This window comes from Nerophis ophidion, linkage group LG05 (assembly GCF_033978795.1).
Source record: "Nerophis ophidion isolate RoL-2023_Sa linkage group LG05, RoL_Noph_v1.0, whole genome shotgun sequence".
NCBI lineage: Eukaryota > Metazoa > Chordata > Actinopteri > Syngnathiformes > Syngnathidae > Nerophis > Nerophis ophidion.
Window position 1 is genome coordinate 43,500,107 of NC_084615.1, and position 26,026 is coordinate 43,526,132.

General features: G+C 38.8%; 1 protein-coding gene across 2 annotated transcripts in view; it reads right to left on the reverse strand.

The window, feature by feature from the left end:
• Window positions 1–5,586: 5,586 nt before the first annotated feature.
• The window catches only part of napbb (N-ethylmaleimide-sensitive factor attachment protein, beta b), a 29,152-nt gene continuing 8,712 nt past the window's right edge, over window positions 5,587–26,026 (reverse strand). The window contains exons 4-11 of one of the 2 annotated variants that reach the window (XM_061901018.1): window positions 16,532–16,578; window positions 15,085–15,162; window positions 14,941–14,996; window positions 9,314–9,398; window positions 7,516–7,620; window positions 7,377–7,445; window positions 7,270–7,320; window positions 5,587–6,218 (exon numbers count right to left, since the gene is read on the reverse strand). In XM_061901018.1, the coding sequence (XP_061757002.1) occupies window positions 6,117–6,218; window positions 7,270–7,320; window positions 7,377–7,445; window positions 7,516–7,620; window positions 9,314–9,398; window positions 14,941–14,996; window positions 15,085–15,162; window positions 16,532–16,578 (593 nt within the window). In that variant the 3' untranslated portion in view covers window positions 5,587–6,116. The remainder of the gene's footprint in view (window positions 6,219–7,269; window positions 7,321–7,376; window positions 7,446–7,515; window positions 7,621–9,313; window positions 9,399–14,940; window positions 14,997–15,084; window positions 15,163–16,531; window positions 16,579–26,026) is intronic. The other variant, XM_061901019.1, reaches the window with a different exon arrangement.

The window sequence follows — 26,026 nt, forward strand, 5'->3', positions numbered from 1 at the left end:
AAAAAGTGATGGCTCCCGCAGTGTTAGCCGGCGTCATATACAAATATATGTAGTGTTCATTGTGTGAGGCAAATGCAAATAGAACAATAAAAAAAAAACAAATAACTGTTTGAATTAGTCCCCGGTTATTGGGGACTGTTATTACTGACAGACATGTGTTGCGGTGTGACTGCAGCCAGGCATGCAAGTTAAACCTCGTATCCATGGCAACATCTCTGTCGCTTTCACTCATTTGCCGCATTTCCACTAACGCAGGGCTAGGCCACCCAGAACGTTGAAAGAGCCATTTTGGACCCGAATAACACACGGCATTCATATAAAACTTGCGGGCTGGGTGTCTGAGACCCCTGTTATAAATCATTCAAAGTTACACCTATTTAAAGACACAATGCATGATGGAGAAAAGCAAAACACTCTCCACACTTATCTTGGTACATTTTAGCTGTTTGATTTTTTATATTGATTACAAAACGTTGGAAGAGGTCTTCACGGAAGTAAACAAGGTTGGAGTCAAACTTTCACATGCTCTTAATATCGTATCATATCAATTATATACCCAATATCCATCCATCCATTTTCTACCGCTTATTCCCTTTTTTGGGGTCGCGGGGGCGCTGGCGCCTGTCTCATATGCAGCTACAATCGGGCGGAAGGCGGTGTACACCCTGGACAAGTCGCCACCTCATCACAAGGCCAACACAGATAGACAACATTCACACTCACATACTAGGGACCATTTAGTGTTGCCAATCAACCTATCCCCAGGTGCATGTCTTTGGAAGTGGGAGGAAGCCGGAGTACCCGGAGGGAACCCACGCATTCATGGTATATTAATATTAATACATATATTAATATATATATATATTGCTCCCATTTTTCATGACTTGAACTCAAAAGATTTAAAACTTTTACTAAATACACACACAAAAGACCTAGCCATTCCTCTCAAATATTGTTCAAAAATCTGTCTAAAACAATCTGTTAGTGAGCATTTGTTCTTCGCCAAGATAATCTGTCCCACCTCACAGGTGTGGTATATCTAGATGCTAAATAAACAGCACGAACATTGCACAGGTGTGCAGTTTTATTACACAGCACAATGCCACAGAGGTCGCAAGTTTTGAGGGAGCGTGCAGTTGGCATGCAGACTGCAAAGTTATGCACCAGAGCTGAAAACATCCCAGTTTTTGCATACTCAGCGGACATGTCACCCGTTGAGCATGTTTGGGATGCTGTGGCATGGCGTGTTCCAGTTCCTGCTAATATCCACACAACCATTGAAGAGTGGACGGACAACAACCTGATCAACTCTATGTGAAGATGTGTTGCACTGCGTGAGGCAAATGGTGGTCTTACTAGATACTAACGGTTTTCTGACCACCCCCCCTCCCAGATGTAAAATAAAGCAAGAATGGCACACTTCAATGTGGCATTTTATTGTTGGCAGTCTAAGGCACACCTGTGCAATAATCATGCTGTTTAATCAGCATTTTGATATGCCACACCTGTGAGATGGGATGGATTATCTTGGCAAAGAAGAAATGCTCACTAACACAGATTTGTGAACAATATTTGAAAGGAATACATTTTTAGTGCATATAATAAAAGTTTAACATATTTGAGTTCAACTTGTGAAAAATGGGAGCAAAAAAAGTGTCGTGTTTATATTTTTGTTCAGAATAGTCACTGTCAAAAGTTTATATACACTTGTAAATAATGTCATGGCTGTCTTCAGTTTCCAAATATTTCTTACAACTCTTTTTTTGTGATGCAGTGATTGGAGCACATACTTGTTAGTCACAAAAAACATTCATGAAGTTTGCTTCTTTTATGAATTGATTATGGGTCTACTGAAAATGAGACCAAATGTGCTGGGTCAAAAGTATACATACAGCAATGTTAATTATTGTTTACATGTCCCTTGGCAAGTTTCACTGCAATAAGGCACTTTTGGTAGCCATCCACAAGCTTCTGGTTGACCTTTTGACCACTCCTCTTGACAAAATTGGTGCAGTTCAGCTAAATGTGTTGGTTTTCTGACATGGACTTGTTTCTTCAGCATTGTCCACACATTTAAGTCAGGACTTTGGGAAGGCCATGATGCTGCGTGCAGTGCGTAACATCAACAAGAGTGCGCACGTAACCAACAGATTCCTCTACAAGGGAATACTAAGGGTGAGCGAGAATATTGTTGTAAGGAGAATGAAACTAGCAGGACACTGCCAAAGGCATCAAGAGCTGCCAGCCAGCAAATTGGTGCTGTGGGAACCAACACGAGCATCGGTCAAGAGGACATCCCACATACGTGGACATACTCAAGAAGGATACAGGAGCTCAGAGTACCAAGGAACTGGCCAAATGTATGGAGAATCGGGATGACTGGAAGCAACAATGGAAGGCTCGTCTGAGGACGACCTAGAGATATTCTAAAACCTTAATTCTAGCCTGATTTAGCCATTCCTTTACCACTTTTGACGTGTTTGGGGTCTTTGTCCTGTTGGAACACCCAACTGCGCCCAAGACCCAACCTCCGGACTGATGATTTTAGGTTGTCCTGAAGAATTTGGAGGTAATCCTCCTTTTTCATTGTACCATTTACTCTCTGTAAAGCACCAGTTCCACTGGCAGCAAAACAGGCCCAGAACATAATACTACCACAACAGCTCAATTTTTGTTTCATCTGACCACAGAACTTTCCTCCAGAAGGTCTTATCTTTGTCCATGTGATGTCAGATGAAACAAAAAATGAGCTGTTTGGCCACATTACTCAGCAACATGTTTGGAAGAGAAAAGGTGAGGCATTTAATCCCAGGAACACTATTCCTACCGTCAAGCGTGGTGGTGGTAGTGAACACCCCTGCATTAGGGACTCCCAGACTTTGCTGCTTCTGCCAACCACTTCCAGTTCCACCGGAGGAACACCAAGGCAATCCAGGCCAGCTGCGAGACATAATCCCTCCAGCATGTTCTGGGTTTTCTCTGGGTCCTTCTTTTGGCTAAGCATGCCAGGAACACTCACCAGAGAGGGACCCAGGACTAGACACCCGAGCCACCTCAACCAGCTTATCTTAATGCAAAGTAGCAGCGGCTCTAGTCTGAGCTCTTTGCGGATTCCTCTGCGTAAGAAACTCAAAGGTGATAATTTATCATTCCATGGGATAAATTCTATTCGCTGGTGGCTCAGTTTGTGTGCTTTTATTATTGAGTACGACCAAAGACAGTTGCAAGTTGTCGGCTTGCAAAGTCACGTGTTGTGCTCAGCGGGATCTAGCGCATAAGTGTGATAGCATCCATCATATACCGCTTGTCCATCTTGAGAGTACGGGGTGACTGGAGTCTATCCCAGCTGTACTTGGGTAGAAGGCAGGGTGCAACCTGGACAAGTCACCACCTTATCGCAGGGCCAAAACAGACAATTCACTTACATAATTTAGTGTCTCCAATCAGCCTATCACAAGGTGCATGTCTTTGGAGGTGGGAGGACAAGCACTATCCACCATGCTGCCCTGTGATAGCATCAGTTGATCTAAACTAAACCGCTGTTTATGCGTTCTTGGATAAAACACGAGTGCTAGCACTCAAAAACTCTTAGCAAAGCACAAATGTCCATGTGGCTTTCTCCCCAGGAAGTCTTCTTCAAAGGTAAAAGTGATGTTAAATGTTCATTAATTTTTTATAGTGATTATACACTGTCAAATTTGCTGTGCTCAAAATTTGGGATTAGTGCGTATGCTTCACAATATGAAGGTCCTGCGTTCAATCCCAGGCTCGGGGTGTTTCTGTGTAGAGTGTGCATGTTCTCCCCGTGACTGTGTGGGGATAGGTTGATTGGCCCGAGTGTGTGAATGTTGTCTGTCTATCCGTGTTGGCCCTGTGATGAGGTGGCGACTTGTCCAGGGTGTACCCCTAATGCAGCTGAGATAGGCTCCAGCATCCCCCGACTCCCCGAAAGGGACAAGCAGGAGAAAATCGACGGATGGAACAGATTAATTTTTCATTCTGTCTGACCTTTTAAAAGGGATTATAAAAAATATTTAAAAAAAGGTGCCACTGTACTAAACTTTAGAGGGCGCACTGTCACATCATTTATTTAAAAATATAATTTATCAGGATTCTGCAAAAACAACACAACCTACTCCAAAGATGACACTTTGGAAAGAAAGGACCAAGGAGTCCAGGCACACACAAACAAGATGGATGCAAAGCTAACAGGTATACAATTCAACTTTATTGTCCGTGTGCACAAGCATACTGATCATTTTGTTCAAAGGATGTGTGAACATTCCATCTGGTAGAAGTTGGATACTTTGGTGCGGCTCGCCAAGCTGGCGAGTGAACTGAGGCGACACGGGGCGGTGGGGACATGCTTATTAGCGAGGAGGGGCGTCTAAATCCTAACCGTAATCAAACTACAAGGGTCGGCAACCCGCAGCTCCAGATGCGGCTCTTTGATCACTCTGATGTGGCTCAGCTGCATACTTGCCGACCCCACTGGTTTTTCCGGTAGGTTTCCGGATTTCAGTGCCTCTCTCAGAAATCTCCCGAGGATAATATTCTGAGGATTTTCACCCGGACAACAATATTGAGGGCGTGCTGTGATGGCAATGCCTTCGATGTCCTCTAGAACATGCCGTCGCGTCCGCTTTTATATCATGCTATTTGAGTGCCGGCCGGTCAATTTGGTGTGCGGCTGCTGTCAGGACGCGCAAGTGACTGAAGCCATACTTGGTCAACAGCCATACAGGTTAGACTGAGGGTTGTAATATAAACAACTTTAACACTCTTACTAATTTGCGCCACACTGTGAACCCACAGCAAACAAAAATTACAAACACATTTCAGGAGAACATCCGCACTGTAACGCAACAGAACAAATACCAAGAATCCCATGCATCCCTAACTATTCCGGGCAACATTATACACCCCCACTACCACCAACCACCCCCCGCTCCCCTCCGAGCGTCAGTTGAGGTGGGCGGGGTTTGGTGGTAGGGGGGGTGTATAATGTAGCCCGGAAGAGTTAGGGAAACATGGGATTCTGAGTATTTGTTCTGTTGTGTTTATGTTGAGTCACAGTGTGGATGTTCTCCCGAAATGTGTTTGTCATTCTTGTTTGGTGTGGGTTCACAGTGTGGCGCATATTAGTAAGAATGTTAAAGTTGTTTAAATGGACACCCTTAGTGTGACCAGTATGGCTGTTGAACAAGTATGCCTTACAGTCACTCACGTGTGTCTGCAGAAACCACATACAACGTGCGAATGGGTTGGCAATGCGTTTGCTAAAGTTGTAGAGGGTGCTAAATGCTTTTCCTTTATTGCATGCCCTTATTATTATTGCTGGGCTGATGATCAGGAGACATTCGACTGAATAGTTGCTCTGAAATTCGGTAGTCACCCGGGACAATTGGGATGGTTGGCAAATGTGATGTTGTCAAGTGGCATTCAAATAAAACTTGCGGGCCGCACTAATATTAAATATACTTATTAAGGTGTGGGCCGCGTGTCTGAGACCCCTGGTTTATACATAGCAGAAAGCAAAAAAAGAACCTTGTACGCTGTGTTATTTCATTTTAAATTTCAAAAGAGTTTTGTGGCTCCCATTGTTTTTTTTTATTTTGTGAAACGGGTCAAAATGGCTCTTTGAGTGGTAAAGGTTGCCGACCTCTGAACTACAAGAAACCAAAAATAGTCACGACACATCAACAAAAGGAATCCTGAGGAAATAATGAGCGGTTCTAACAGTCTCTTAGCGCACGTTGTCAACGAGCCAACCTAGATGAAACTACATAAAGATCTGACAAAGACACAAAACGACACACTACATGTACAAAAACATGCAGTTGTCGACGTGACCGCTGACCCTCGTACTTCCAGGAGGACGGACACACGTTAGGTGAAGAAGACACCTCCGCACAGAAGACGCTTTACATTTCAACCAGATTGCGACGCGCCCATTTCAAGGGAAGCTAAGTGTTACAGTAAAGCAGTGCGCAGTGGAAAAGTCTGTTTGTAGTTTGTGTAGTGTTTTTTGTGTGTGTGTGTAATTGGCGGTTGTCATGCGTAATGATTGACTAATTGATAGATTTGTCCTTTCTGTGTCTCCACTGAGCAGGGACTCATTTAAGATCCCCCTCATCGCCCTGGATGGTCTTTTTGATGCGCAGTAGGAGCGTCGTGTGCCACTGGTCCAAGCGAGAGATGGAGTCGAACTCCTTCACCTGCGGGTTGGAGGCGGAGCTTGTTACGCCAACACAATGTGACTTGTGATGCTGTTTGTACCTGCACAATGTTAAAAATGACCAACTTTGACAACATCAGAAGGAATTAAAAAAAAATTTTTTTACTTTCTGACAACCAGCATCTTCTGTAATGGAAAATTATCATTGTCGAACAAATTGCAGTAATTTCCCAGTTTAGGAGTTTTGTGTCTTCGAATTGTGTCTGTTCGCTAATCAGTATTACTGCAGAGCATTTGTCTCATTTTCTATTATTATGTCTACTTGGTTAAAACAAGTGTAAAAGTGACTATATGGGTGTTCATTCATGTCTAGAGGGCTTTAATCATGTTAAAGGTGTATTTAAAAGGTCGTCAACAGTTTTTTAATGCTCCGACTATGAAAATATTCAATTTAAAAATAAGATTTCATACCATGTGGAAATTCACATATCACTAGGTCTGGAATAATGAGCAATGACTGTACACATTGTTGTTATCCAACATGAAGGAGATTATCAAATAATACCATAAATTAGAAAACATTTACTTTTTCTAGTTGTTTATTTAATTGAATGGACTCATAATGAATGTAGATAAAAATGTCTTATAAAAAATAATTTAAGACCTCACCCCTAACAGACGCTCGGGTAAATAAAACAACTTTGCAAAGATGGCCGTAGTATAACACTAAAAAAAGAAATTGTGTGAAGGGGGAGAGTCAAGAGACAACCTATTATATATTGGTGATGATCTGAATAACCATGCAGGTAAAGCAATTTGTTTTGCACTTTTGGAGAAGATTAGAGTCATAATTTAACATTTTACTTAATTCTTCAAGGTAGTAACGTGTGAATCTAAACACTTTTGTAAACCTTTATTGAGCTGGTTAACATGTTAGCTTAGCGTCTTTGCTGGTAAACAGAGCTGCCTCAGGCAGTCATGGTTGCTTCTATACTAGGAAAGCATGCATGAGAACAGCTTTGGACATGTGGGAACACTTGATGGGGTCGACCTATGAGTAGCAGGATAACTTGAAAGACATGAGCACTTACTGCCTCTGTAAAAGCCTCGCTATTCTGTTCCTCATGAGCCTCCAGAAGTTTCTGTGAAAAAATACATATGAATAATTTCCTCTCCTGAAAGCGGAGTAAGCTTCTACCTTTAAGAGTTTGCACTCTCTGGAGTCGGAGAAAGCTGGGAACATCTCCTCATATTTTTCCACAGCAATCTGCAGGCAACACATTGTGATGAAAGTCCACAACAAACCCTGTAAATAAAGCCCCAAGACAGATACTTGCCTTGGCGTTTAGCTCGTCCACGATGAAATGACACAGCGACGCTTTGAAGAAATACTCTTTGGCGCTGTACTTCAGCAGAGGATTGTCCATGGTGTTGGCTCCAACCTGCACAGGTTCATTTCCCATCATACACAAATGCTAACCACAGCATGCTACAGTACTGCCATCTTTTTGGAATTAGGTGGTATTATTAGGGGTACAGTTCTCATTTAAACCGATACAGTACCAATTCCCAGTACCGGTACTCAACAGTACCAATACTCTGTACTTTTGTTTTAATGGATAGCCTGAACAAGACAAGCGGTAGAAAATGGATGGATGTTTTTGTTTTTGATAATAAAACCTCATGTTTGTTGCAACATTTAAAATCAAGCCAATTATAATAACAGCTGTCCAGTTGTTATATCTGGTTTTGTTATAACAATTCCGAGTCTCAATTACAGTTGCAAGATGGCAACTGTAATTGATGATTATTAACAAATTTGAATGCGTGGAAATCACAACGTGAAATCGCTAATGGTAATCAGTAGAATGTCAATAGCAAAGCCAATGTATATTAACAACAAGCTAGCACAGTTTTGGAAAAGTGGAACTGTACTTTACTTATGTTAGAGCGTTTTTTTGAGTCAATTTCTTAGTTGGCAATGATAATTGCAACATTACTTAGGGTAGTTTGGCTAAGTTCGCTCTCAGTGCTGCTGGAATGATGGCAAAGTGCCGAAGTGCAAAGAGTCGGCAACCAAGTGTGACGTCAGGCGCAACCCAGGTACCTTCAGATGTCACCGTTCAATCTTACGTGAATCCGTGCCTGGTAAAAGCAGCGGGATTCAGTTAGTGCCAAACAAGTACCAGATTCGGTACCCATCCTTCGGTGAACTATCCAATTAGCTTGTTTATATCTGCCGCACAGGATACAAAATGTATATTTTGCCAATAAATGATAAGACTGGTGTTCCACGAAGATCATTACTATGCCACATTTTGTTACATATACTAAAAGTATGTAAACATACATAAACTCTCTTGTACTGTTTACATTAAAACACAAGGAACAATAACATCTATCCAACTATTTTTCTGTACCACTTACACTCATAAAAAGTCGATGGTGAGCTGGAGCCTGTGCCAGCTGACTTTGGGCGAGAAGCGGGACACGCCCTGGACGGGTCGCCAAGTAATTACAGGGCAAGGATCAATATCATGTTTGTCTTTGTTCATTTTGCATACACAATATACTAATGGTGTAAACATCCATCCATCCATTTTTTACCGCGGGGGGAGCTGGTGCCTATCTCAGCTACAATCGGGCGGAAGGCGGGGTACACCCCGGACAAGTCGCTAACTCATCGCAGGGCCAACACAGATAGACAGACAACATTCACACTCAAATTCACACACTAGGGCCAATTTAGTGTTGCCAATCAACCTATCCCCAGGTGCATGTCTTTGGAAGTGGGAGGAAGCCGGAGTACCCGGAGAAAACCCACGCAGTCACGAGGAGAACATGCAAACTCCACACACAAAGATTCATAGCCCAGGATGGAACCCAGAACTACTCTGGACCTTCGTATTATGAGGCAGACGCACTAACCTCTCTTCCCCCGTGCTAACCTGGTGTAAACATCAGTGAACTTATACCTAGGCTTTAATATACTCATGTTTGCATTAAAACTGGTGGTAATCCACAGGGCTAAATACTGTTCACACATCCTTGTGCCTTACATCCATACCTCTGTGTTCTCTTACTGATGTTGCAATGGTATTTTACAGCTAAAGATTAAACAAAAACAGTTCCCACCTGCTCGTAGATCTCTATGGCCTTCTGGTACTGCTCCAGCTGAGCACAGTAGGCTCCCACCTTCAGCAGACACTTGTTGGCAGAACTACACAAAGTAATAATATTTCACATTACAGAGCAACTATGTTTAGTCAGTTTATGTAGTATTTTTGTTAAATAATGGCCTCTGCTGTTTTAATTGTAACTGAATTAATATTTGCACACATGTCTCAGGAACATATAAAGTAGGTGGTGCCAGTAGGGACTGCTATGAGCTCACTCAAACTAATAAGTTGTGCTACCAGGGTGATATACAATACATATTATTAACTACAACACACAATATCTGCACGCAGACGTAGCATCTGTAAAGCTGACGATGGAGTTCAGAGAGAATGTGCTTGTTTTAATAATCATAAATTGTCTGTTAAGAAAAAAGTAGCCAATTATTTAAAATAACAAATTTTATTTTAACCCTCTCCCCCTCACACAGACCCATATCTGTCCTCCCCGACAGACACACACACACACCTTTCTGTTCCTCACTCAAAAACACCTTCCTCCCCACCACACACACACACACATAGCTCCCTCTCTCTCTCTACCTCATACGCCACGCTCTCTCTCTCCCCCTCATACATACATCGCTATCTCTCCCTCACATACACACACATATTTCTCTTCTTCTCCCTCACACACACACACACACACACACACACACACACACACACACACACACATTTGTCTTTTTCTCCCTCACACACACACAGTCTTCTCTCGCACACACATTTCTCTTTTTCTCCCTCACACACACACAGTCTTCTCTCGGTCCCTCTCTTTACGTATTCACATACATACATACATACATACATACATACATATATATATATATTAGGGCTGGGCAACAATTAAACATTTTAATCGAAGTTAATCGCACTATTTCTCCGATTAATCGCAATTAACTGGATTGTATACGCAAAGCCCAATAATGAATTCAAAAGTAGTGTGTAGTGCACCTTTATTGAAATATTCTCCCACATGAACAAAAGCGCCAAAACATTTGTTGTGCAAACACAATTTAAATCAGTCCTTGTTAAACAGTAGCAGTTAAATAGCATATTTTATGAAAATCAACTCAAAACATGTAAATACAAACATTTACGCTTATTCCCACTGCCAGGGTATTTAAGTTATCCTGTTTGTTATGGAAAATAAATATCATCTCCATACAAATTTCTGAACCGCAATCATAACATCTGAACAGGCAATTTCTGAGGTAACAGCAGAAACATTTTTTTTTATCGGGGATCTTATGTTTAAAAAACCTATATTATAGGTAGTGGGCTGTTTTAGGGAATTTTTGATCAAATCATCCGTAGTAGCAATATTAATAATGTTGTGTTTATTCTGCGTAGTGCACTTAAAATAATTATGACCATATCTAGGAATTGATATGATGGGAATTTTCTGATTGTTTGCTTGGTGCTTTGATAAACTGAACGCATATACATGGTACTATATTGTGATGTTATGAGCCAGGGAAAAAAAGAACTACCCTACCGAGCATGAAACATGAGTGACGAGCATGCACGTTAGCCTGGTATAGGTTGTGTCGCCATGACGGCATCTTGTATGTTGTGATATGCACGCTCTGAAAGCAAACGTTAAGAACTCAGCCAACACTCCTCGTCTGCATTATTGATAAATAGACAGACAACACACATACTCCGCTGCTTCACAGGCTGCTGGATGTAGCTGGCAAAGTATTCCCATGCTAGCTAGCCGGTCTAGCAAGCACGCGTCATTCAGTCCAAAACGGCCCGATCTATCCACATTCAGAATTGTCTGGCGGTCATAAGTGATCCCAGAGTGACCACGCTGCAAGCCAGCCATGAAATTTGCAGAATTGTCCGGTATTTTTGCCAGATGTTCCATCTTTACCAAGAGCCCCTCGACGCCGAAGCCCATCCGGGCGACGCCATCTTGTTAAGAAACGGCGTTAACATACGCAAATGTGGGATAAAATAATTGTCGGCGTTAATAGATTGATGAGTTAACTCGTAATTAACGCATTAATTTGCCCACCCCTAATATATATATATATATATATATATATATATATATATATATATATATATATATATATATATATACACATACACATACAGTGGGGCAAAAATGTATTTAGTCAGCCACCGATTGTGGAAGTTCTACCGCTTAAAATGATGACTGAGAACTGTAATTTTCATCACAGGTATACTTCAACTGTGAGAGACAGAATGTGAAAAAAAAATCCAGGAATTCCCATTGTAGGAATTTTAAAGAATTTATTTGTAAATTGTGGTGGAAAATAAGTATTTGGTCAATAACAAAAATTCAACTCAATACTTCGTAATACAAGCTTTGTTGGCAATAACAGAGGTCAAACGATTACTATTGGTCTTTACCAGGTTTGCACACACAGTAGCTTGTATTTTGGCCCATTCCTCTATGCAGATCTTCTCGAGAGCAGTGATGTTTTGGGGCTGTCGCGGAGCAACACAGACTTTCAACTCCCTCCACAGATTTTCTATGTGGTCGAGGTCTGGAGACTGGCTAGGCCACTCCAGGACTTTCAAATGCTTCTTACGGAGCCACTCCTTTGTTGCCCGGGTGGTGTGTTTGGGATCATTGTCATGAAGATCCAGCCACGTTTCATCTTCAAAGCTCTCACTGATGAAAGGAGGTTTTGGCTCAAAATCTCACGATACATGGCCCCATTCATTCTTTTCTTAACATATATCAGTCGTCCCGTCCCTTTAGCAGAAAAACAGCCCCAAAGCATGAAGTTTCCACCCCCATGCGTATCAGTAGGTATGGTGTTCTTGGGATGCAACTCAGATTTCTTCCTCCAAACACGACGAGTTGAGTTTATACCAAAAAGTTCTATTTTGGTTTCATCTGACCACATGACATTCTCCCAATCCTCTGCTGTATCATCCATGTGCTAACTGGCAAACTTCAGACGGGCCTGGACATGCACTGGCTTAAGCAGGGGGTCAAGTCTGGCACTGCAGGATTTGATTCCGTGTCGGCGTAGTGTGTTATTGATGGTAACCTTTGTTACTTTGGTCCCAGCTCTCTGCAGGTCATTCACCAGGTCCCCCCGTGTGGTTCTGGGATTTTTGCTCACCGTTCTCATGATCATTGTAACCCCACGGGATGAGATCTTGCGTGGAGCCCCAGATCGAGGGAGATTATCAGTGGTCTTGTATGTCTTCCATTTTCTGATAATTGCTCCCACAGTTGATTTTTTCACACCAAGCTGCTTGCCTATTGTAGATTCACTCTTCCCGGTCTGGTGCAGGTCTACAATTATTTTCCTGGTGTCCTTCGACAGCTCTTTGGTCTTGGCCATAGTGGAGTTTGGAGTCTGACTGTTTGAGGCTGTGGACAGGTGTCTTTTATACAGATAACAAGTTCAAACAGGTTCCATTAATACAGGTAACGAGTGGAGGACAGAAGAGCTTTTTAAAGAAGAAGTTACAGGTCTGTGAGAGCCAGAGATCTTCCTTGTTTGAAGTGACCAAATACTTATTTTCTATCATAATTTACAAATAAATTCTTTAAAATTCCTACAAAGTGAATTCCTGGATTTTTTTTCACATTCTGTCCCTCACAGATGAAGTGTACCTATGATGAAAATTACAGACATCTGTCATCCATACCAAAATGGATACATGGATGATACAGCAGAGGATTGGGAGAATGTCATGTGGTCAGATGAAACCAAAATATAACTTTTTGGTATAAACTCAACTCGTCGTGTTTGGAGGAAGAAGAATACTGGGTTGCATCCCAAGAACACCATACCTACTGTGAAGCATGGGGGTGGAAACATCATGCTTTGGGGCTGTTTTTCTGCTAAGGGGACAGGACGATTGATCCGTGTTAAGGAAAAAATGAATGGGGCCATGTATCGTGATATTTTGAGCCAAAACCTCCTTCCATCAGTGAGAGCTTTGAATGGTTGACCAAATACTTATTTTCCACCATAATTTACAAATAAATTCTTTAAAATTTTTAAAATGTGAATTCACAGTTGAAGTGTACCTATGATGAAAATTACAGACCTCTGTCATCATTTTAAGTGGGAGAACTTGCACAATCGGTGGCTGCCTAAATAGTTTTTTGCCCCACTGTACTGTATTATTATATATATATATATATATATATATATATATATATATATATATATATATATATATATATATATATGTATATATACAAACAAATGTGTATATATATGTATACACACACATATTCATACATACATATGCGTATATATGTATATACACATACATACAAATGTGTGTATATGTATATATACATATATCTATATGTATATGCATATATATATATATATATATACAAACACACACACACACACACACACACACACACACACACACACACACACACACACACACACAGTGTCTTTGAAATGTGCATTCTTTTAATGAGACTAGAACTAACTATTAATGGTTTACATTGTTTATATAGGGAACTCTGCTTCAATATACCGTATTTCCTTGAATAGCCGCCGGGGCGCTAATTAATTCAAAACCTCTTCTCACTCCTGCGCTTATTCAAGGCAATAAGTAAGCAGGCGCTAATAATTTTAAAACCTCTTCTCACCCCTGCGCTTACCAATGGCATGCAGTAAAAAATTGTGTGATAAAAAAAATATATATTAAAAAATTCTTCAGCGGCCGCGGCCCGGATGTTGGGGACCACTGTTCTACAACATGTCATCGCGCCCACCTTTACACCACGCTATCTGCGTGCCGGTAGGACGCATGCATTTCGCTGCTTCTCATACAAGATTGCAATGCATACTTTGTCAACAGCCATACCGTTTACACTGATGGTTGTGATATAAACAACTTTAACACTCTTACTAATATGCGCCACACTCTGTGAGCCCTAACCAAACAAGAATAACAAACACTTTTCTGGAGAACATTGGCTCTGTAACACATTATAAACCCAACATAAGAGTTACCCAGAATTCCAATGCATCCATGACTCTTGGCTATATTATATACGCGCCCCCAACCCCGCCCACCTCAACCGACGCACGGAGGGAGGGGTGGGGGGAGCTAGCAGGTGTATAATATAGCCAAGAGTCATGGATGCATTGGAATTCTGGGTAATTCTAATGTTGCGTTTATAATGTGTTACAGAGCCAATGTTCTCCAGAAATGTGTTTGTTATTCTTGTTTGGTTAGGGTTCACAGAGTGTGGTGCATATTAGTAAGAGCGTTAAAGTTGTTTTGTATCACAACCATCAGTGTGTTCTGTATGGCTGTGGAAAAAGACCCCTGGTTTACACATAGCAAAAGCAAAAAAAACCTCCTCCGCCATTTTGAAAATGATGGCAGGGGAAGCATCACTCATGACATCACTAATTTGACCCGGCGGTAAAAGTAAGCATGCGCTTATAAATTTGGGGAGGGGGTTTTACCCAGCAGTAATTCAAGGCAGGCGCATATTACATGCCCGGCGGCTAATCATGGGAATACGGTATGAACTTTCTGATTTACAAACAATGTTCAAAAACCCAATAAGGTAGTAAATTGAGGTTCCACGCACATATTTTAGCTCACCTATTTGATTCTTCTCCCTTGTAGTAGTCTGCTGCTTGTTCATAATGTGCAATTGCCTTAATGGATAGAGAACAAACAGTCTTACATATGACATGTGTTTCATCATTGCGCTGTTTAGAAGTTATATCATGTACGCAAGCATACTTTTTCGATATCCACCAGATCTGACTCGTAGACCTCGGCAATGCTAATGTGGTGTTTGGCAGCAATGGTGAATCTTCCCTGAAAGAAGATGAAGGCGTACATTAGTTATGCACTAAAATAACTAATTTTAAAAGTATTCAAATATGAAAAGGAGCAGTCAGTATGAGGCAGTACACGAGGGCTGGACAATTAATCGGATTTTGATTTTGATTATGGCTTCTCAGAAATATTAAAATACATTCTAATAATCGGAAAAAATAAAGGATTAATGGGCCGTGCAACATGCATGAAAATTCTGGAGTTTGTGATAGTAAAAAAGATGAGTAGTGAATGAATGGGAAAAAAAAGACCACGCCTACAAGAAGTTTGGGATCTCACCAAGGTTGCTACTTTTAATGTGATACAACACAAGGATGCCTACTCAATAATCACTAAACACAACAAAATCAGTAAGGTATATGATTTCCGCATTCACGTAACCGTGTATGGAGTCACATAATATGCCAATAACACGGAATCCACTGTTAAACATAGATTGTCAGGGAAATTGACATAAATGTGACTTAAATGCTGTCATGATAAGAAGGAGCATTTGTTTGGGAAAATAACCTGTCCATGACCAGTCATTCATCCCTAAAACACGTTCTGAACTAAACAATGTTGAGACGGTCAATTTGAAACAGCGACTAAACTCCAAAGCTGAAGCTAGCAAGATCCTTCCAAACACTCACAACACATCTCATCTGCTTGTGTTGTTGTAAACGACATTATCGGTTTAACAATAAAATACAAAAAGCAGTCGCCACTTACGAGGTTCGCTTTTTTTTTTTTTAACAGACCCAAGTTGCCTCTGCTCGTCATGCTGAGAACAGCTGCACAGCAAACTGCCCCCCTTCACAATAATAGCGCAGTGCACCTAATCCGGTCTGACTGCACTAACAAAATTAAGGTTTTAAAAAAAGTGCCTTACGCAAGCATACTTAATACATTTACACTATCATTATACTTGACTTGAATTTTTGGTCAAAATTGTTTAAAATGGTATTGCACCAAATGTTGCATTTACTGTAATTAACACATTTCTCTAATACATTTCTAATGATAATTATTTGAAACTTTTTGACACAAAAAGCACACTCGTTGGTAAAATAAGTGTAAATGATAAAAAAACAGAATTAAAATTAAAAAAAATAATTTCCTTGTTTTTTATTGCTATTGTTGTTTACTATGTATTGTAATTACTAGTATTATCATTTAACTTGTGGTTTGTTCATTATTAATTGACATCAATTTTTTAACTATATTTAAAGTTTAGTTTTGGTGGTAGAATAAATACTCATGTCAAATAAATGACTAATCGTGATTACAATATAAATCAAAATAATCCTAATTATTATTTTTGCCATAATCGTCCAGCCCTACAGTACACTACTATAAAACATCTTACCATGTCTGTGTATATATCGATGGCGGCATTTAAACACTTGATTGCCTCTTTTGGCAGCATAGAAAAAGAGAAAGAGGAGCAGGAGGAGGAGGGAACAGTTAAGATATGGAAATTGTTAGTTTTTATGTTCATTAAAGCCATAAAAGGATTTCTAGTGGACAGGAGAAAAATGAGGTACAAGTACAAGGACACAGACTAACAAATAAACCAAGTCAACTACTTCTTCAAACTGTGCAATTATTAAAAAATACTTCAGAATCATGTACAGTTGTACCGCGCAAGTCATACAATTTGGAACTGGACCAACACTCTCCTTATTAAAATGTCTCTTAGGTCGCACACAGCTTTACAATTATGTGGGACTTCAGCTTAGTCAGCATATAAAACATCAACACCACAAGTGTTTTACTTTTTCTTTGACAAATTGTGTGTGATGCCAACACAGAAAAGACACCAATGCTGGTGAAAAAGGAAAAATGCGGTAAAAGCAATAGAACATGACAGAAACTGTAACCAATAGCCTACCACTTAAACATACTCCTGTGTTTGTTATTTTTGTCTCTCGCTTCCAAACAGTGTACAAGAGGGTTAACTCTGTGCATAGCTCTCAGCACCTGAGCACTTTTATTCAATAGCAGAATCATATGAACGAAAGTGAATCCTCTTCTCAGTCATCCAGAATCTTTGTCTCAGTGGGCACAGGCAGACCGCTGGCTAACACAGCCAGGATTCATGGACAAAGTCTCGCTAGCTGGGACTCACTAGTAAGAAACACCGCAAGGTACCAAAAATTAGGAAGAAAATAATTAATGTGAAGCCAAATGTCCAGTCTGAAAATATTTCAGCTTTAAACAAGCAAGATGAGACCATCGACACGGACAAGCGAGCAAGTATGCCAGAATTAACCAACTGACCCATTAACTTTTTATTGTTTGTTTACTCATTTATAATAATCAAAAGCGCTTGACTTTTCAATTACAAACCCAGTTTCCATATGAGTTGGGAAATTGTGTTGGATGTAAATATAAACGGAATACAATGATTTGCAAATCCTTTTCAACCCATATTCCAATATCTTCTATAAAGAGAAGATATTTGATGTTCAAACTCATAAACTTGGTTTTTTTTTGCAAATAATAATTAACTTAGGATTTCATAGCTGCAACGCGTGCCAAAGTAGTTGGGAAAGGACATGTTCACCACTGTGTTACATCACCTTTTCTTTTAACAACACTCAATAAACGTTTGGGAACTGAGAAAATTAATTGTTGAAGCTTTGGAAGTGGAATTCTTTACCATTCTTTTTTATGTAGAGCTTCAGTCATTCAACAGTCCGGGGTCTCCGCTGTCGTATTTTACGCTTTATAATGCGCCACACATTTTCGATGGGAGACAGGTCTGGACTGCAGACGGGCCAGGAAAGTACCCGCACTCTTTTTTTTACGAAGCCACGCTGTTGTAACACTTGTCTTGCTGAAATAAACAGGGGCCTCCATGATAACGTTGCTTGGATGACAACATATGTTGTTCCAAAACCTGTATGGACCTTTCAGCATTAATGGTGCCTTCACAGATGTGTAAGTTGCCATTGCCTTGGGCACCAATACACCCCCATACCACCACAGATTCTGGCTTTTGAACTTTGCGCCTATAACAATCAGAATGGTTATTTTCCTCTTTGTTCTGGAGGACACCACGTCCTCTGTTTCCAAATATAATTTGAAATGTGGACTCGTCAGACCACAGAACAACTTTCCACTTTGCATCAGTCTGTCTTAGGTGAGCTAGGGCCCAGGCAAGCCGGTGGCGTTTCAGGATATTGTTGATAAATGGGTTTGGCTTTGCATAGTAGAGTTTTAACTTGCACTTACAGATGTAACGACTAACTGTAGTTACTGACAGTGGTTTTCTGAAGTGTTCCTGAGCCCATGTGGTGACATCCTTTACACAATGATGTCGGTTTTTGATGCAGTACCGCCTGAGGGGTCAAAAGTCTGTAATATCATCGATTAAGTGCAGCGATTTCTCCAGATTCTCTGAACTTTTTGATGATTTTACAGACCGTATATGGTAAAATCCCTAAATTCCTTGCAATAGCTCATTGAGAAACGTTCTAAAACTGTTCTACAATTTGCTTACAAAATGGTGACCCTCACCCCATCCTTGTTTGTGAATTACTTAGCATTTCATGGAAGCTGCTTTTATATCCAATCATGGCACCCAACTGTTCCCAATTAGCCTGTACACCTGTGGGATGTTCCATTTAAGTGTTTGATGAGCATTCCTCAACTTTATCAGTATTTATTGCCACTTTTGCTACCGGAGTTTTTGTTTTTGTTTATTCTGAAGATTTTGACCACTTATTTGCGACCACAGCCACAGGGGAGTAACCTGGCATCCTTGACCTCATTTTGGTCAGTTGCGAGGCACTGATACGCTGAAATAAGGCAAGTTAGATGAGTCGTTTGCCTCAAGCCATCGGCGCCTTACCGCAGCTCAAAGCGGTTGCCTAGCAACCAAAAACTACGGCGAGTTTACAGCTGTTTTAAAGTGCTTCCAACGTCGCAGTGTTTTAAGTTGACAGACTAACACCTCAAATTGATCTGTGAACAACACAAGGTACTCATTGTTGGAACAACCAAGTTAAACCTGCTGCAAGTGGCTAAAGTAACTGCCGTTTAATACACAAGAGGCACTGACGTCATCGATCTGCCGCTATGCCAAAAGCTAAAGGGAAGACTGAAAGCCCGAAACCTTCGGTGTCAGCCAACACAGGACACAACTGGGACCAAGATTTGAGACTGGATACAGGACATGATGGGGAACAAGGAGTACTACTAAAAATACTCCTTGAAATGAAAGAAGAAATTAAAGAAATAAAAAAAGATCAGAAAAAAGCAATGGAAGAACACAAACAAGATGTGAAAAGTCTGCAGCAAAATATTGAAAGTCTGCAAACTCAAATCATCACCAGAAAAAATGAAGTCTCTGATGTGTGCCAACATTTGAAGACCTTTCAAGAAGAAATGCGCCAACAAATGAAGACCTTTCAAGAAGAAATGCGCCAACAAATGAAAACCTTTCAAGAAGAAATGTGCCAACAAATGAAGACCCTTCAAGAAGAAAACTACACGCTGTGGAATATCATAGATGAAATGGAGCAGGATAAACGAATGAATGAAATCATTGTGACAGGGCACCGAATTAAACCAAGATCCTATGCGAAAGCTGTGAATAATGAAGGTGAACCAGATGAAATGGATCTTGTCTCGGCAGAACAGCAAGTAGTCAACTTCCTGCAAACAAAGGAAATTGAAATCGACATTAATACCATCGAAACATGCATCCCACTGAACAGAAGAGACAACAACGCCACTCCAGTTGTGCTTGTGAAATTTGTAAACAGAAAATCTAAAATGGCATTGCTGAGACAGGGAAAGAAGCTGAAGGGAACAAATGTGTACATGAATGAGCATCTCACTAAACGTAATGCTGGAATCGCCAAGAAAGCACGCGACTTGAGAAAGCAGGGAAAAATCCAGGGAACTTGGAGCGCCAACTGTAAAATCTACATCAAGCTGAATGGAGGTCCAGAAGCAAGAGTAATTGTTGTCAATGACATCAAAGACCTGGACAAATTTTAAGTTTACACAGCTTCCACAATAACGATGATAATGGACTCTGACAGAAAACAAGCACCTAAATTCAACATCAACACTACTATACTGCAAGGGACGACTAAAAAAGAAGACTCAGATTCAGGACTGCATCCATCTACACTTATAGAAATTATTGAAACGACATCAAAGATTGTTGAGCAAGGAAATATGGAACTACAAAACTTCTGCAACAAAGAGCACAAAAACCAGGATTTGGAAAACGATATAGATCCAGATACAATTTTTTTTTCCCACATTAGTAATAATTGTTTTTATTACACAGATGAGCAATATAATAGCAACATTAAAAGTGACAACAAATTGTCAATTATTCATTTTAATAGCAGAAGCTTGTATGCAAACTACAACAACATTAAGAACTTTTTGGAACACATCAACGAACCCTTCAAAGTGATCGCCATCACAGAAACATGGATTGATGATAAAAAAGGAATAGATTTTGATCTGGAAGGATATGAACTAAACTATATTAACAGAACCAACAAAAATGGAGGAGGAGTAGCTGTGTATGTGATGAAGAACCTGAACTACAAAGTGGTAAAAAACATGTCATTTGCTATAGATAACATCTTAGAATGTATTACCATTGAAATATGTCAGGAAAATAGCAAAAACATAGTAATTAGTTGTATATACAGATCACCTAAGTCAAGTATAGAAACATTTGAAGAATGGATCAAGGCAACTTACATGGACAATGGTAAAAAAATAATTTTCTTATGCGGTGACTTTAATATTGACTTATTGAACCCTAACAAGCAAAAGTTTATTGATGACTTCATTGATACAATGTACAGCATCAGTTTATATCCTAAAATCACAAAGCCAAGCAGAATCACAGGACACTGTGCCACGCTTATTGATAATATTTTTACTAATGATTTTGATAATAACACTACAAGTGGTTTACTTATAACCGACGTTAGTGATCATCTGCCAGTTTTTACAATATATGATGGAAACTGTAAAAAGAACACGGAAGACAAAAGGACATTTCAAAGACTGTGCACAGAGAAGAGGATGATTGCTTTCAAAATGGAGCTACAAAAGCAAGATTGGGACAATGTGTACAATGAAGAAGAGGTTGATGAAGCATATGAATATTTCTTAAACAAGTTCATAATACTTTATGACAAACATTGTCCATGGAGACAACTCAGTAGTAAACAGAGAAAGAATAATCAACCATGGATGACAAAAGGATTAAAAAATGCTTGTAAGAAGAAGAATACGCTATATAGAAAATTTATAGTACAAAGAACTACTGAGGCAGAAGTTAAGTACAAAAAGTATAAAAACAAGTTAACAAACATACTACGATCATGTAGAAAAGAATATTACAGTGAATTATTGGACAGGAACAAAAATAATATGAGAGCAACATGGGGCATTCTCAATAGCATTATTAAAAATGGCACTAAGAGGGATTACCCCCATTACTTCTTAGACAGAAATAAATATAATGACAACATAAAGGAAGTAGTTGAAAGCTTTAATAACTACTTTGTAAATATTGGACCAAAATTGGAAGAAAGGATTCCAGACCCAGTTTCAATTGAGGACTATTATGATACCATAGAGCGAAATCCCAACTCCATGTTCCTCAGTAATGTGACACAGGAGGAAATAGTTAAAATTGTGAAAAAATGTAAATCAAAGACTTCAACTGATTGTAATGGAATTGATATGGATACGATAAAAAAGGTGATTGATGAGATCTCAGGACCATTAATGTATATTAGTAACCTATCATTTCAAACAGGTACATTTCCAAACAAAATGAAAATAGCTAAAGTTGCACCAATTTATAAGACTGGTGATAAACATCTATTTACAAATTATAGACCTGTTTCTTTACTTCCACAATTTTCTAAAATCATTGAAAAACTGTTCAATAACAGATTAGAGAGTTTCATAAATAAATATAGAATACTCGAAGAGAACCAATATGGATACAGAGCTAATGTTTCAACTTCAATGGCTTTAATTGAAATCACAGAAGAAATTACCAATGCAATAGATAATAAAAAATGTGCGGCAGCAGTGTTTATGGATCTAACTAAAGCATTTGACACAATTAATCACAATATTTTAATAAAAAAACTGGAACGATATGGCATCAGAGGGTTAGTCTTAAATTGGATAAGAAGTTATCTAACGAACAGGAAACAATACGTGAAGCTAGGCGAACATACTTCTACAATGCTAAATATTTCCTGTGGTGTACCTCAGGGATCAATACTGGGACCTAAATTATTCAATCTCTATATAAATGACATTTGTAAAGTTACAAGAGATTTAAAGTTAGTATTATTTGCGGATGATACAACAGCCTTTTGTTCAGGAGAGAACACACAGTGGATAATACAAATAATAACAGAAGAAATGAACAAATTAAAAAAATGGTTTGACAAAAACAGACTATCATTGAATCTCAGTAAAACTAAAATAATGCTATTTGGTAACAGTAGAAAAGAAAGTCAAACACAAATACAAATAGACGGAATAGAAATTGAAAGAGTAAATGAAACCAAATTTCTAGGTATAATGATTGATGATAAATTGAACTGGAAATCTCATGTAAAAAATATACAACATAAAGTTGCAAGAAATACATCAATAATGAATAAAGCCAAATATTTTCTAGACCAAAAATCACTTTATATTCTCTACTGCTCACTAGTGTTACCATATCTGAGTTACTGTGTAGAAATATGGGGAAATAATTACAAAAGTACACTTCATTCACTAACAGTGTTACAAAAAAGATCAGTTAGAATAATACATAATGTTGGATATAGAGAACATACAAACCCTTTATTTATTGAATCAAAGATACTGAAATTCCACGACATAGTGGGATTGCAAACAGCTAAGATTATACACAAAGCAAACTATAACCTGCTTCCCAAGAATATACAACAATTCTTCTCAACAAAAGAAGAGAAATATAATCTTAGAGAAAAATGTAATTTAAAACATTTGTATGCACGTACAACACTTAAAACCTTCAGTATATCAGTATGTGGAATTAAATTATGGAATGGATTAAGCAAAGCAATCAAACAATGTACTAATATGATCCATTTCAAGAAACTCTTCAAACTGGAAGTGTTAACAAAGTACAAAAATGAAGAACCATGATAAACATTCTGATTTTACTCACACATTCATTTTCAAAGTAATCTGATTTATCTCATCGTATGGATTAAAATTTAAGCAATTATTTATTTATTTATTTATTTGTATTGTGATTACTTATTACTTATGGAGTATACATTGTGAATACATTGAGAACAGGAAGTGAACAAAAGTTTTAGCAACTGTTATGTAAAGAAAAGGGGTAGGATTAAATAAGCTCTGCTTCTTCCTCCTCCTTTTCGAACATGTTGGAAAGAGAAACTGGAAATTGTGATGTATCATGTTGTATGCTTGCATGTTCGAAATAAACTCAAACTCAAACTCAAACTCAAACCTTTCCCAACTTCTTTGTCGCGTGTTGCTGGCAACAACTTCTAAAGTTAATGATTATTTGCAACAACAAAAAAAGTTTTTCAGTTTGAACATCAAATATGTTGTCTTTGTAGCATATTCAACTGAATATGGGTTGAAAATGATTTGCAAATCATTGTATTCCGTTTATATTTACATCCAACACAATTTTACCAACTCATATGGAAACAGGGTTTGTACAATGGTAAAAAAACCTAATGAGAATACAAAGTTTATTACGTCTGAAAGCAACACTTGCATTTTTATTAAGAATACTGCTTAACTGGGCTGCACGATTAAAAAACATTGAATCATCATCAAGGTTTTGATTAGTGCGATAGATTACTGCAAGAGGCTGAGGTTTTTTGTTCTATGTGGTCACCAGTGACTGACATGTTCGCCAATCACAAACGTTGAGCTTTACATTTGTTCGTCTTTCGCTTCAAACAGGGAGAAAGACGTCTCACTCTGTGCATCACTCTCAGCACCTTAGCGTGTTTATTTAACGAAATAATTAACTTAACACAGTGAGCCCTCTTTTCACTCATTCCCAATCTTTGTCTCGGTGGGCAAAGAGCAGGGTGCCAGCTTTACACAGAGAAGAAGCTTGTACAGGAAGCCGGAGTACTCCGAGGGAACCTCCATAGTCATGAGGAGAACATGCAAACGCCTCACAAAAAGACCCTAAGCTCAGGAATTGAACCCAGGACATTCTTATTGTGAGGCGCATACACTAACCCTTGTTTCACCGTGTTGCATAACAAAAGTTATTTACCTTACAATTACAGTAAATGCTAAAGAATTATACAGTAATGAAAAATAAAAGTTTATATATTTTTAAATGGTTACCTGCATTTTGTATTATGATTACATTACATTATAAAAACTGTATAGTTTTTATAGATTATTTATTCAGTTGAAGAGCAAAAACTCTGAGTCTGTCTGCATAAAGTCAAATAGTTTTGAAAGTAAATTATTGCATATTATGCTAATGTGTGGGACAAGAATATGTTGACTGGCAATCTAGAGGTATCATGTCTTCCTTCACTGGTTATTTTTGCAGTTTTATGCGAATACAAAATATAAAAATCCCCAATCAAATCGCAATTGTCATTTTGGAGAGGAACATTGTAATTAGGTTTTTACTCAAAATCGTGCAGCCTGAGTGCTTAATTTGGTCTCAAAGTAATGCCGACAATAATATAATTTTTCTGCAATATTTTGTAGAGGCATTATATGATCCAGCAAAATGTAAGCAGTATATGTGTCTGTCCTGGTTGCTCAGTACAATACAATTCAACTATAAATAACCATAGTGTTGGCAGTGACTGAAATGTGGTGAAATTGTGAAGATGGTCCAAGATTAGATTAAGGTTGAAGTTTTTAAACAAATAAGATTCCTTTTTCAATTAAGTTCCTATTTCAGTATAGAATAGAAACGTGTAAAAAACATTTATCATCAAATGCACAAATCATGGTGGCTACTTCTAATTTAATTTAGTCTTGTTATTGGGGCTGCAACTAACGCTTATCTTGATAATTGATTAGTCAACGATTATTTTAACTATAAGTCAACTAATCGGACAATAAAACGTACACATATTTAGTGGCTCTAATCTTTCTATTGACTTCTAGATGAAGCTGAAATTTTTTAGACCTGTGCTTACGAACAAGAAATATTAATATATAAATTTGTATTAATACTGTATGTATATTATTTATATTCAGCTGTTACAAAAAATAAAATAACTAATAAAATGTGGTCTATTTAAAATAAAGGTAAGGCAAAGTGCTAAAAAACCCATGTTTTTGTATAACAAACAGTTAAAATAGCTGCAATGAAAACAAACAGCAAAATACCAAATCTAACTACCTCAATAAGAAAAAGCATTTTGTGATGTTTATAAAGTTTGACACTGGTATATTGACTAGTGATTAACTCTTGGCAGTTTTAGCACTATAATGGACTCAATGTGTCGTATTCTTTATTCGGTTAATTCCTAAAATTTTGGCTATTTAATAGATTGTATGTTTAGGGACGGCGTGGCGAAGTTGGTAGAGTGGCTGTGCCATTTGAGGGTTACTGGTTCAATCCCCACCTTTTACCATCTTAGTCACGTCCGTTGTGTCCTTGGGCAAGACACTTCACCCTTGCTCTTGATGGGTCCTGGTGAGCGCCTTGCATGGCAGCTCCCGCCGTTAGTGTGTGAATGTGTGTGTGAATGGGCGAATGTGGAAATACTGTCAAAGCGCTTTGGGCTCCTTAAAAAGGGGTAGAAAAGCGCTATACAAGTAGAACCCATTTACCATTTAATCTTATGAT